At 52.5% G+C, this 14,070-nt stretch overlaps 1 protein-coding gene across 1 annotated transcript in view; it reads left to right on the top strand.

Moving 5' to 3' along the window:
- The window catches only part of ABTB3 (ankyrin repeat and BTB domain containing 3), a 321,566-nt gene that overhangs the window by 303,868 nt on the left and 3,628 nt on the right, over positions 1-14,070 (top strand). Inside the window, exons 13-16 of the mRNA XM_075551027.1 lie at positions 952-1,054; positions 4,045-4,126; positions 12,414-12,482; positions 13,595-13,708. Of these exons, the coding sequence (XP_075407142.1) occupies positions 952-1,054; positions 4,045-4,126; positions 12,414-12,482; positions 13,595-13,708 (368 nt within the window). The remainder of the gene's footprint in view (positions 1-951; positions 1,055-4,044; positions 4,127-12,413; positions 12,483-13,594; positions 13,709-14,070) is intronic.

Raw genomic sequence — 14,070 nt, 5'->3', positions numbered from 1 at the left:
ACCCCCTACCCTACCATAGAAAAATACTAGCTGTGACATCTCTGTTATCACTGGAGATGAGAGCAGGGCCCTAGCTCATGTGTCACTGATGCTGGGGGAGAAGGGCTTAGATTTTGAACCCACTGTGGTTTGCATTAAAAGAAGCCATGGCTGTAACGCTTTAGGCTATGAATGGTAAGGTCAGCGGTTCAAACGCAGCGGTGACTCCACAGGACAATGCTGGCTGCTGCCAGGAAGACAGAAAGCCTTGGAAACTACAGAGCAGTCCACTCTGTCCTGTAGGGGTGGCTGGTGGGAAAATCCACTCGACGACAGTGGTCAGGGTGAGGGTTGGGAGCCCTGGAACACAGTGAGGGGGCCCTGGTTACGTGTTGGACTGCCATCCACAAGGTCCTCAGTTCAAAACCACCAGCCACTCCAAGGGAGAAAGATGGGGCTTTCTACTCCCGTTAAGACAGGCAGTCTCAGGAACTCACAAGGGCAGCTCTACCCTGTCCTGTAGGGCCCCTCTGAGTGGGCATCTCCTGGATGGCCGGGAGCTTGGCTGTTCGACTTTGGACCACAGTAGGGAGGGCAGCAGCCCTGTGAGCCGCTCCCCTCAAGCTGGCACCAGCCCCGCAGAGGAGAAGCGAGTGGAAGGGAGTCCCATTCTTAGATAGAAGGTGGGACGATGCTACCTTACACACCTGAAGCCCCCAGAGCTCTGGACCCACGCCAGTCTCCCTGGGGACACACTACTTTCAGTCTCAGGAGAACTCCAAGGATTCCTGTGGGAAACAGAATTGCAGGTGCAGGGGGCCCCCTCGGGTGCTTCTGTTTCCTGTTTGGTCACTGTCTCTCCAGCGAATACCCGCACCAGGAAGTGCCACCAGCTCTTGGCTGGACATTTCTGAAACCCCAGCTCCGCCCTCTGGTTGACTAAAACTTCCCTCTTCCCCCTTCCTCTTCCAGATCCTCACTTTCTGAACAACAAGGAGATGTCAGATGTCACCTTCCTGGTAGAAGGCAGGCCATTTTATGCCCACAAAGTGCTGCTGTTCACGGCCTCTCCCAGGTGCGTATCCACAGGTCGGCCTCCGAGCTGTCACTGGGGCTGGGCCTGCGGCTGTGTCTCGGCACTCAATCTTGGTGGGACTTTTCACTGGACTGCTGGTGGGGCACCATCCAAAATAAGCTTTCCAGAGCTCAGGGCAGCCGCACCTAAGTGTGAGTTCAAGCCAGCCCCGCTGCCCTCCCCTGGACTGATTTGACAGACCAGTGTCCACCGCCCGGCTTCATGAGCAGAGCTTGGTTGGATGCCTGCATTCTTAGCCAGGTACCTTCCTGCGGTGAACCACCTCCAATAGCAGACACTGCAGCCTGGAAAGACGTGGAAGTCTGAATATTAGGGAGCAGACCTTGGTATCCACTACTCAACATAACCAGACCTTGAACCCCGCCTTTCCAACAGTGACGTCACATCATCAGTCAGCAGTGCCACCGTGGGACAAACTCGCTGCCATCAAGTCGATTCTGGCTCATAGCCACCCCCCTGCAGGGCACAGAGACCTGCCCTGTGGGTTTCGGAGACTGGAACTCCTTATGAGTGTTAAGAGCCTTCTCTTTCTCCCTTGGAGCAGCTAGTGGTTTCAAACTGCTGACCTTGCAGTGTAACCCTCTGTGCCACCAGAAATTTCTCACCTTCCCTGCCAGCTCTCTTCTTTGGATTCGAGTTGAGATCCAGTTGACACATGGTCCAAGTGCCCAAGTACCCCAAATCGGCCAAGCTGGACAGAAGAGAGAACAGTCGTGGGATGGGGCTGAGGCAGAGGCAGGTAGCCAAGGGGTGGGCCGAGTGTGCCTGTGTTGGGGAAGGATTTACAGGGGTTTCTTTGAAGAGAAAAGGCCTGGCCCTCATGTCCTGGGCTCCCCAAAGCATCTTAATATCTGTACTGCAACCCCCCCCAAAACAAGTAAACTGCAAACCGCAGCTGTAGACATCCCAGGAAAATCCACTCTCCCAGCACAGCTGTCAGTTGCAACACCCTAGCACAGGGGTCCTCAAATTATGGCCCGCGGGCCACATGTGGCCCACTGAGGACATTTAGCCAGCGCGCCGGGTGTTTTTGCCCCGTTTTGTTTTTCACTTCAAAATAAGATATGTGCAGGATGCATAGGAATTTGTTCATGGTTTTTTTAAACTATAGTCAACTGGCCCCCTGTTTATAAAGTTTGAATACCCCTGCCCTAGACAAACCAGAGTTCCTTCGGTCTCAACAAGTCCAGCAAGCTGAGGATTTGAAAATTCTGTTCCAGAGTTTCCCCCTCTCGATCAGGCTTCTGCTTTGGAAGTCTTGATGAAAACATTCAGTCATGGTGGCCGGGTGGCATCGAGTTGGAAATCCCTGTCCTGACAGTGGTGTGAGAGAAAGTGGTTGGAGAGCGCCGTGGAGACCGATGTGGACGAGGCCATGGTGGCATCGCCCAGGAGAAAAGCCTCGGGAAGGGGACAGTCTCTGTGACGGAGCCTGAGAGACAGACAAGGGGTTTAAAAGAGGCTCGTTCTTTCTAGCCACCAGTTTGAGAAGTCATTGCAGTTCCAAACTGTGCTCCGGCCTCTAGAGTTTTCCCTGAAGAATGGATGTGCTTGGACCAGCTCCCGTGAGGAGCATACGCCTCCGAAAATCACCCGTCAGAAGCCAGAAGGACGGCATGTGTCCAAACACGAAAACTCAAAAGGCAGGACGGGGAAGGAAAGACGGGCAAATGGGAAAGTGGGAGGGGCATGGTGTGACAATGAAGAGATGGCAGCCAGTGTTGCCAAACAAAAGGGAGGGGGGGGTCAAAGTGCTGAAGAAAACACAAATTTCTTCTATAGACTCTCACCCAGAGCGTAAGAAAATGTTCAAAATCAACATTAAAAAAAAAACTGTACCAAACAAAAGAATGATCAGAATGCCTGAAGAATAGCGTTTCTGTGCACCACCTCGCCGGCCTTGACCTCCAATTCCAAACCTTCCGTGTTCTCCCTGAACTTCCCTTTGCCTGCGCCTGCTGTTGAACGCCGAGACTGGAGGACGTGAAGAAAGATCCCAAGCTGGCGCTTACCCAAAAGGGACCCGTATCGTCTGTCTGCTGGTTGCATAGCATGCTTCTGTTAAACGTCATGAATCTGGTTGACAGAAACGAAATAAGCAAATAGACTAATGTCTGAGACAAGAGGAGGTTTTTAGCATAAGGATTGTGTTTCTGACATGGTTGTGTTTCTGACATGGTTGTGTTTCTGACATGGTTGTGTTTCTGACATGGTTGTGTTTCTGACATGGTTGTGTTTCTGACATGGTTGTGTTTCTGACATGGTTGTGTTTCTGACATGGTTGTGTTTCTGACATGGTTGTGTTTCTGACATGGTTGTGTTTCTGACATGGTTGTGTTTCTGAGTGGTGGGAACAAGTATTTTACTTCTCTGCCATCAGCTAAGACTTCTGCAAGCCCGTGTGTGTGCGTGTGTGTGTGTGTGTGTCTTATTTCCATGTATAGGTGTGTATTCGGCTGGGTGGTCTACAGAAACAAATCCAGTGACACTCATGTATGTATAGGAAAGAGCCTTATATCAAGAAGTAATTCTATATCCTGAAGGCATCCCAGCCCGTCCAATCTAGGTCCATAGGTCTCATGCCTGTCTGTAAGTCCCTCTTCAGACTCACATAGCCACATGCCAATGGTGCGGAAAGGTGAGACAGGATGCAGGAAGATCACAGGCCGGTGGATGCAGAGTCATGTGGATCTAAAGTCATTGGAAACATGGCAGGATTCCCAAAGTTCTTCGAGCGGGTGGCAGAGTCTCAGCAAGCAGGAAGGTGAAGGGCAGGGAGGGGGGGAGGTTCCTAGTCTCCCCACCCGTTTTAAAGAGGCCACACATCCCAGGAGGCATCAGCAGGCTGTGACCTGATTGACAGGTTGGAGTCCACCCCTACACTTTCCTACATCTTCAAGTTGGCATAAAATCAACTAACTGCCACCGTGTGTGTGTCTTTCACCCCCACCATGTGTGTTCTTACGCAGGTTCAAAGCCCTCCTCTCCAGCAAGCCAACAAATGACAGCACCTGTATAGAGATCGGCTACGTGAAGTACCCCATCTTTCAGGTGAGGCCCTAGTCTTCAACCTGTGGCTTGGCTGCTTGGGAATGGCCCTGCAGCCAGATCTCCGTTTCCCTGCACTCCCGGGTCCCTCTCCATACTGCCCCTTGCACCGACCACCCGTGCCTGCACACTGTCCATACTAATGGAACTTCTCCCAGGTTCCCAACCCTGTGCTTGGGGCTGGGGGCAAAAATAACAATGGATGGCCTACTTTGGAGACTTACAGTCCAGAGGGGCCACCGCTGAGTATAGGTCAGTTATGATAGCAGAGGGAGCAGCCAACTCAAGAAGGCCTCCGGGAGAGTCTGAGGTGTGATGAGATGTAATCCACTGAGGAGAAGTTGGTGAGCCAGTGGATGACGGAGGGTTTAAGGAAGGGATTGAAGACATTCTAAGCAGAGCCAGCACCCACAGAGGCCCAGGTCTGTGGTGAACCCAACATGAGGAGGAACCAGTGGGCTTTTAGAGGATCCAAAACCACTGTTTTTAATGCTGTAAGAAATCCACCGACGGCACACCTTTGAGTGATTCGGCGTTTTTCGCACGTGATTCGATGACCAGTTACATCTGTTGTGTTATGCAGCTATCACCCAGGCCTGCTGCCAAATTCTCCATCGCTGGGAACAGAAAACCGCTGGTTCCCAAACAGCGATTCTCCCTGTGTTCCGCTGGTTCTCCTAGAGATGAAAAACCAGTGGCGCTTACATACATATGGGGAAAAAAGAGAAGTTTGCATCAAGAAAGTGGTTCCCGCAGCTGTGGAAGTGGGTGTGCCCAGTCTGGTTCAAGTCCATGAGTCAGATGCTCAGCTGGAGGGTTTTCCCCACTCACATAGCTGCCAGGGCTGATGAATCTGGAAGCATAGAGACCATGGGCTGGTGCAGGCCTGCTGGTGAGTTCACGCTGCATCGTGGAATGAATTCAGAGTCGGCAGGCAATATGGCTTGCCGCTGATAGCTCCCAGGGTTGGCAAGCAATATGTCAGGCTGTTGGCTAAATTCTAAAAAATTAAGTCATTGAGACAGATGTAGGATTCAGGGCAGCAAGAGGAGACAAGCCTTTCCCACAGCGTCTTAAGTAGGAGTAGACCACACTCCCAAGGACACTTCCTTTCCCTTGCATCAGGGCTGTGACCTGATTGGCATTCCTCCTAATCCTAGCAGATTCCCATCATGCAGTTGGCTACATGATGAGGGAACCTCTTAGTGGATTACCAGACCTCAACTGCCAAACCGCCGAGGGTCCTGGCCAAGTCAAGTTGATACAAAACCCAACTATCACACTCCCCTTCCCCTTCCCACCACCCCTGGTAACACTCTATGCCAGTGGTTCTCCGCCTTCCTAATGCCGAAACCCTGTCATACCGTTCCTCATGTTGTGGTGACCCCCCAACCATAAAATTACTTTCGTTGCTACTTTGTCACTGTAATTTTGCTATTATGAATCAGGCAAACCCTATGAAAGGATTGTTGGACCCCCAAAGGGGTCGCCACCCACAAGTTGGGAACCACTGCTCTGTGCCTTTGCCTTGTTAGTAATTATTTCGTCTTGGGGAGATCTATAATGCTTGCCTTTCATGGTTGGCTTTCCTCACTCGTCCTAATACGCCCAAGGCACATCCTGGCAGTAGCATGTATCAGGACTTTTTATAGGTAGGACCAAGGAGCACTCCATTGTAAGAACAGACCCTCTGGTGTCTCTCCATTCATCTGTTGGCGGCCATGTGGGCTGTTGAATCATGCTGCAGTGAACACGGGGGTTCATGTACCTGCTTCCCAGGTCTCCTTGGCACACAGACAGGAGCAGAATTCTACCATTGACACTGATTCCCCCAGATGTTGATTTTAGATCCCTGCCAAGAAGGTACCCCTGCCCTTGTACTCGCTCCTTAAAAGTCCCTTGAGGTGTCTGGGTTTTCAGCATTAGAGATTCACTCCTTTGATGAGGATTGAAAGCTCAAAATAAAATACCCTTCTAGGATCACCGCAAGAGCAAAGCCCTCTGCTTCTCTGATCTCCGTGTCCTCAGTTCAGAATGCTTATCTTTTATCCCTCTGGACCCCGGGCTCCTGCAGAGGGTAGTCAGGTGTGTGTGTGAAAACACTCAGAGGGCGACTAACCTGCATTGTGCCCCCTCGGGAAACAGGCTTGCTCTCCCGAGTCTCCCTGGAGCCTCAGGCTCTGCACATTCCTCTGGGATGCCCTGTACAGGGGCCGATGAACAGAAGAGCAGCCATTGTCTCTTGAGCTCGACCTGCTGTTAGGCACTGAGTCCATCCGGTCTGTAGTGACCCTAGGTAGGACAGATCGCAATACTGCACGGCCCTGCCCGGGCCCATTGATGCAGCTGCTGGGTCAGTCCGTCTCCTTAAGGGCCTTCCTCTTTCTCGCCGCTCCTCCACTCTACCATGCACGACGTCCTCCTCCAGGGACTGGTCTCTCCTGAGCAATAACTGTAAGGCTCAAATAAACCTCGTGGTTCTCAACTTCAGAGTGCGTGTTAGAATTGCTGGGCAAAGAAAATGGGGAACTCCCACTGCCCCAGCCATGATGCAGACCAACTCCATCCGCTACTCTGGGTGTGGGGTCCGGGAATCAGGATTTTGTGAAGGCCCCCGTAGCCTCCCGGGATCCCACGTGCGGCTTGTAGGAAGAGCTCCTGCCCTATGTGCCTCGCTTTGGTGTTTCTCATACTTTGATGGGCACCAGAAGCCCCCCAGGAGGTGGGCGAGTAGGGGCTTAATAGATAAAACACTGCTGGGCTCCTATTCCAAGGGCCTGGGATGGGGCCCTGGAATCAGCATTTCTTGAAAAGACCCCCTGGGCAATGCTGCTGCCGACCTGGGAACCCCATGGGGAGAATCCCTGTTCTCCACCCTCGCACTGAATTCTGGCAATGGCTTCATGAGATGGGCACTACCCCCATTTTCCAGATGGGGCACCACTCAGAGAGGCTACCTTCCTGACCCAAGTTCCCACAGCTGAGGAACGAACCCATGCCTGCTGGCTCCTAGACCCGAGCTCCACCCCATGCCTGGCTGGCTCCTAGGCCTTCGCTCTGAACCTGCCTTCCACATGTACAGCTCTGGGTCCCTCCCCCTAATAACTCACCCAGCCCTGGGGAAAGGTCTCGGGGCGCATTAGAGTTGGAAGCTGCAGCTGATGTGGAAAATGGGCTCTCCCCGCTGCACCCCGTGCTGCTCCTGGGGGGCCCTTTACCATTAAGCCTGAGGCTGACTGGGGGGCCCTTTATCATTAAGCCTGAGGCGCCTGTAACATGACCCAACTCCCTCCTAGTGGGCATTCAGATAGTCGCCTGGCAGATGAGGGAGGCCTGGCCCTTAATGGTTTGTGACTGAGGCAGCTTTCTCCAGCCACATTGGCCTCAAGTTACAGTCATAGGAAGAGAAGATTTATCAGGGCCTTGGGGGCTCCCTCATGCCTTCCCCCGTCCCCATTAAATTTTTTAAAAGCTTCGTTTTGTGGCTTGAAATAGGCCACATTGGGCATCAGACTCAGGCCAAGAGGAAGCTCCCAGGGGGCTGCTCACTTCCCATCCTGGCTGAAGTGAACTTTCTCGTAAATGAGACAGGCGGTGGGCCCTGCTCCCTCGTCTCGATTTCACATGCAGCTGAGCCTGCACCTGGAGAGCCAGGGGCACCTTTTGGGCGCCGGCTCCTTGCGGGTTGGCAGTTGCCAAGACAAACAGCTCTGTGCTACACGGACCCTTCTGCCTAATAAGGGCTCATGCCCGTTTGCGGCAAAGGCTGTGCTGGCCAATTTGATTGCCACTAGCCCCTGAGTCTCTGTCACGAACTGCCACCTGGAGTCAGTGAGACAGCTTGCTGGAGGAAAGTGCTGGGACCTGCAGAGGCCCTGTGTTGGGGGCAATCATTAGGATGGGCTGTTGTCATGCGTATTGGCATGGCCATGCTGGGGGGCGGGGGAGGGGGGATTCATATTCTAATAAGGCCTCTTTTCCTGACACTGCTGACTGCATATTTGAGGTTCTCAGGGCCCTCCAGGGTGGGCGAGGGAAAGGGGAGCAGTGCTGTCTTATCATTGCACAAATCCTCAGCCACCACCAGCAACCCGCCACCAGGTCTAGGGGCGGGCTGTCACAGAAGCCCAGAGTCTGGCCCATGCAGCTCAGACACAGAGGGGGAAGGGCCCCTGTTTGCTTGTGTTACGTGCTGGCATGGGGCCAGGCTGCGCGTTCACTGCCCACTCACTGCAACCCCATAGGACAGGGTAGAACTGCCCCCGTGGGTTTCCAAGACTGTCACTCTTTGCAGAGGTAGAAAGCCTTGGGGGTTTTTTTGCTCCCAAAGAGCAGCTGGTGGATTCGAACTGCGGACCTTGTGGGTTTCAGCCCAACACATAGCACATGATGTCACCAGGGCTCCTGGGAACACAGATGAGCAAAACGCAGTCTGTGGCCTGGAATTTCAGTCCTGGGGAGTGTGCTGGTGGCCCCGGGGGAGGCCAGAGGGGATGGAGTTCACCCGGTAAAGAGGAAGGCGTTACCAAGAGAAGGTCCAGAGTTTCGGGCCTCTCTCTCCAAACCGGTTCTTGTCCGGCTCCCAGGGCAGAATCTCCAACGAGGGCCAAAATCCAGACAAGAGTCTGAGAAAAGGTGTGAACAGAACAAGTAAGTTTAGGGAAGGAAGAAAAGAAATCCAAAGGGCCCTTAGCAAGTCTAAAAGACCTGGCAAAACGTAAAGTCGGACCATATAGTCTGCTAATGGCCGACTTCCCACCATAGGCTGGCTTTTGGGCAGGTCTGCTATAGGCTGGTCCTATGTAATGCCCCTCCTTTTTCGAGGTATATGCATCCCAGCACCCCAAAAACATCATGCCATGCTCTTATCTCAGACCCCAAACTCAAGAGAGTCCATTCAGTTGTGGTAAGGGTTGTGTGCACATCCTTTCACAGTCCCCTGCCCCCCACCCCTGACTTCATTGTCTCCAGGTCGCTTCCATTGATAAGAGAATGGGTTGTAACCTGCCCTTCACCTTCCCGTGTGCTGAAAGATACACGAGGAGGAAGCGTGTCTCCGCCTCTTTGGTGTTAGGATCCCTGTCAGGTTCCTTCCATGATGGCCTGGTCTCCCCTGGCCAGCCTCTGACCAGCGAACACAGGAAAGGACATCCACGCAGAGGGAACAGCATGGGCAAAAGCATGAGGCTGGGAGGGAAGAGAGGGAGATGGTGCGGTGCTGATGCAAGCCAAGTGGTCAGAGCATAAGAGGCCTCCGGGATGGGATGGGGAGGAGGCAGGGCAGAGTGGAAGGAGAAGAGCACTGGAAGAGCAGGCTGGCAACACCAGCGTCCCAGGCAGCACTAGTCGCACGACCGCCCGAGGGAATGGATGAACAAAATGTGGTCTGTCCATGTAATGGACTTCCACTGACACATCACAGGGGAGAAATCACTGACGCTTGTTGTAACATCCATGAACTTGAAAACACAATTCTAAGTTGTAAAAAGCCAGACGCAAAATCCTATGTGCAATACAATTGCACTTATAACGACAGGTTCCAAATAGATAAGACAGTGTTGTTGTTGTTGGTAGGTGTTGTGGAATTGACCCTGACCCACTGCCACCCTGTGCACAACAGAACAAAACCCTGCCTGGCCTGCACCCTCCACACCATCATTTTGTTTGAGCCCATTGCTGCAGCCTCTGGGTCTGTCTGTCTCCTGGAGGGGCTGCCTCTCTGTGGCTGCTCTTACACTTCACCACACACGATGTCCTTTCCAGACACTGGCCTCTCCTGATAATATGTCCAAAATATGTGAGACGATGGCTCACCATCTAAGCACCCAAGGAGCATTCTGGGGGTGCTTCTTCCAGGACAGATTTGGGGGGTTGTCTTATTCTTTGCCAGCACCGTAATTCAAATCCATTGACTCTTCTGCGGTCTTCCTCATCCAGTGTCTGTCTCTCACATGCAGATGAGGCCATTGAAAAGGCCACGGCTCCAGTCAGGGGCACCTGAGGACTCAAAGTGACATCCTTGTTTGTCAAAGCCTTAAAGGGGTCTCCAGTGAGATGCATCATTTGATTTCTGAACTGCTGCTTCCACGAGCATTAATGACTGATCCAAGCAAGGCAACCCCCTTGATAACTTCAAGTAGTACAAACATACTGAAAGCCACTGAACTGTGTACTTTCAATGAGTGGATTTTATGATTTGCAAAAGTGCATCTCAATAAAGCTGTAAAAATAACTTAATTATTTTAAACACAAAGTAGCTTGAGTACAACGGCTCGTGGGTGCTCTGGATGAGCAAGTGATAGCAAGGGGCAGAAACGCTCTTGGAGTGTTCAGCTGCAGAGAAAAGTGAGCTGTACTGGAGCACTTACTGTGCAGCAGACCTTGCTAAGCCTGGAGCGGCAAGACCCCAGCTCGTGTACTTCAGACATGTTGTCAGGAGAGAGCAGTCCTCAAAAAGGACATCGTGCTTGATAAAGTAGAATAAAACCAAATGCCCTGCCACTGAGTCAATGCCGATTCATAGCAACCCTATGGGAAAGCTTAGACCTGTCCCTGGGAGTGTCCAAGACGGTCCCTCTTTATGGGAGTAGAAAGCCCCACCTTGCTTGTACAGAGAGACTGGTGGTTTTGAACTGCTAATCCAGGAGGTTAGCAGTCTCATGCACAACCACGACACCACCAGGGTAAACTAGAGGGGCAGTAAAGATGAGATGGATTGACATGGTGACTCTGACAATGGACTCAACCAGAGCAACCGTGAGAATGGTGCGGGGCTGGGCACCATCCTTTTACTGTACGGAGGGTCGCCTCCCCGATGTTTAACTCCAATAGTAACCATCAGCTAAGCCTGTTAGAAACCTAACCAATGTTCTGAAAACGATGATGGCAACATAGGTCCAAATGTGTTTGATAGGATTGATGTATGGCTTGTTACAAGAGCTGCAGGAGCCCCCAATAAAATTATTTATTAATTAAAAAAAGGAAAGAAACCAAACCAAATGCACTTCTGTCGAGTTGATTCCAACTCAAGGTGGCCCTGTGGGACAGAGCAGAAACTGGCCCATCGGGCTTCACAGGCTCTAAGTCGTGATGGAAGCAGACTGCTATCTCTTTCTCCCACGGAGCAACTGATAGATTCAAACTGCTGGCCTTTGAGCTAGAAGCAGAGTGCTTTAACCTCAGTGGCACTAGGACTCCAAGCCTGTTTGATGCCTCCTTTAGTCGTCATCACAAGCCAGTCAGGTAGATGATATTCTTCCCACTTTACAGACGATAAAACTGAGGCATGAGCATTTAACTTAGCTCGGGTCACCTAGATGGTAAGCGACAAGAGCAGAAATGGAGAAAGCCCAGCTAGAGGGCCCTTGGTCCTGTCCATTGTCCTGCGTCGTGCATAGGCAATCAGGGCCGGAAATGACTGTGCACAGCATCCTGAACCATCCTGAGGCGGCAGGTGCCCAAGGCTGGAATGTAACCAGTAGATACAAACTTTGCTGTAGAACCAGGCAGGGGAAGTAGGTGTGTCAAGCAGGCAGAGGGCAATAGGGAGTCGGGGAGACTGTGGCCAAGGAGTGTGTGTACCACCTAAACTGTTACACTCAGGGTATGGGCAGGGATGATGGCATGCATCAACTTTGTTCCACCCGAGGGACACAGATGTATACCACTCTAGAACCTGGAGCCCCAGACAGACAGAGGAAGGCACGCAAACAAAGAGCAGCCTCACGTGGCGCCTTTCCACCGCCAAGGAGACATGGAGACCTGGCTCTCCTGGTGGCTTCAGCTTGGGTCTTGTCAGGTAGTGATCAGGAACAAGTGGCTCCAGGAGAGCCCAGAGTCATGCTCTGGGACTTGAGCACGAGGTATCTGGACAAGCTGGTCACATTCCCAGGGGAATGGCCCCCTGCTGCAGGCCACGTGCAGAGCAGTTCTGGACAGCCTGATGGGGCGAGAGGGCAATGCAGGATTGTCATTCGTGGATGGGACAGGTGGGGACAGTCTTCATGAGGACCAGCTTTGTTTGATGTGGCCATGGCACCGTGGCTGGAAACCACAGGGAAACCCATTTCAGCTTGCTATCAAGAAGGACTATCCAACGGAACCAACAGTTCCAAGTGGAACTTCTCTCCTGGAAGGGAGTGAGTTCTCAGTCCCTGGAGGTAATCAAACAAGAGAGAGCAGGGAGATTAGAGAGGGACTCGGAACTAGCCTGAGGGCCAGACGGTGGCTGGAAGGTGGTGGTACCTGTGTGGGACTGACACTCAGCTGACCGACCTGTCCTTTCTTCCAGCTGGTCATGCAGTATCTCTACTATGGTGGCCCAGAGTCCCTTCTCATTAAAAACAATGAGATCATGGAGGTAAGGAATCCTTGTATCACTGACCAGTCTCGGCTCCCTTTGGGCAGGTGCGTCTGTATACCTGGGTCCCTGGTGTTCCACGGCGGTGTCTGGAGAGGCCTGTGTTGCAGGATCATTGGGATGAAGGCTTGGGGCTCTTGCTCCCTTCAAGCTCATTGTCATTGCTGAGTGCTGGCCAGTCCACTTGACCCCATGTGACCAAGTAGAACTGCCCCATTGGGTTTCCCTGCCTGTCAGCTTTATAGAAGCAAACCACCAGGTCTTTTCTCCAAGAAGCTTCTTACTGGGTTTGAACTGTCAGCCTCTTGGTTAGCAGCCAAGGGCGTAAGCATTGCACCACCAGGGCGCCCTGTCTGGCTTCATAAACCTAAAAAAATAACAATCGTAGTAAGTCTACTACTGTCGATCCGATTCTGACTCGGGGCAACTCTGTGTATTGTCTCTCAGGCGGTACATCTTTCCCAGAGCAGACAGCCTCATCTTTCTCCCTCTGAGCAGCTTGTGGATTTGAACCACTGACCTTGCCAATCCAACAACAAAAATACTCATTGCCAGGTCGCGGCGACCCTGTAGGACAGGGTAGAACTGCCCCTGTGGGTTTCCAAGACTAGATCTTCACTTGAGCAGAAAGCCTCTTCTTTCTCCCACAGAGCAGCAGGTGGATTTGAACTGCTGACCTTGCTATTAGCAGTCCAACTCATAACCCGCCCCACCACTAGGGCTCCTCACCTTTGCCATTAGCAGGGTAGTAATTGCCCTAGTCCCTGCCAATGGGAAGAGCATCTCATCAGAGGCCCCCTGTGGAAGACTTGCGTCCTCAGTGCGAAAGTCCAAATCTTTCAGTAAACCCAAACCACACTCACTGCCATCGAGTCGATGCTGATACAACCCTGTGCGTTTCTGAGACTATAAATGTTTACAGGTGTAGAGCCTTGTCTTTCTCAGAGGGGCTGGTGGATTTGAACTACTGACCTTACGGTTAGCAGCCCAGGGAGTAACCACTATGCTCCTGGGGCTCCTCCATCATGGAAAGTGAGGCTTTTCCTCCCCCATCCACCCCACCCCTTCCTGCCACCAGCCAGCCTCTAACAGGCTCGCTTTCTGCTTTCCAGCTTCTCTCTGCTGCCAAGTTCTTCCAGCTGGAGGCCTTGCAGCGGCACTGTGAGATTATCTGTGCCAAAAGCATCAGCACGGACAACTGTGTGGACATCTACAACCACGCCAAGGTAAGGGACGGGTCAGAGCAGAGGGCGGGCGGGGCTGTCATTCAGCTGCCTCACAAGGAGCTCTGCTAGCCAGTTAAGACACCACTCCCGCTCCCCTCCTCCCACCAGGAAAAGTGGGAACCCCACTCCTGCAGGAGACTCCGTGGCCTAGTGGGTTGCATGCTGCTCCCAGGAAGGCCCGAGAAACCTGGCCCTTTCCTACAGGGTCCGCCTGAGTCAGATCCCACTCGATGGCAGTGAGTCTGGCTCCCTGAGAAAGCTGAGTTGTTCTGGGACAGTGCTCCCGCAACTCCCCTGTGTATCTGAGTCATGTTGCAAACCAGTGCCCCAGGAGTGAGGAGAGTCCTCACAGGTGCCAGGTG

The sequence above is a fragment of the Tenrec ecaudatus genome, chromosome 6 (genome assembly GCF_050624435.1).
Source record: "Tenrec ecaudatus isolate mTenEca1 chromosome 6, mTenEca1.hap1, whole genome shotgun sequence".
Taxonomy (NCBI): Eukaryota; Metazoa; Chordata; class Mammalia; order Afrosoricida; family Tenrecidae; genus Tenrec; species Tenrec ecaudatus.
The sequence above is the reverse complement of the archived record's forward strand: the minus strand, read 5'-3'. Positions and strand labels throughout refer to the sequence as shown.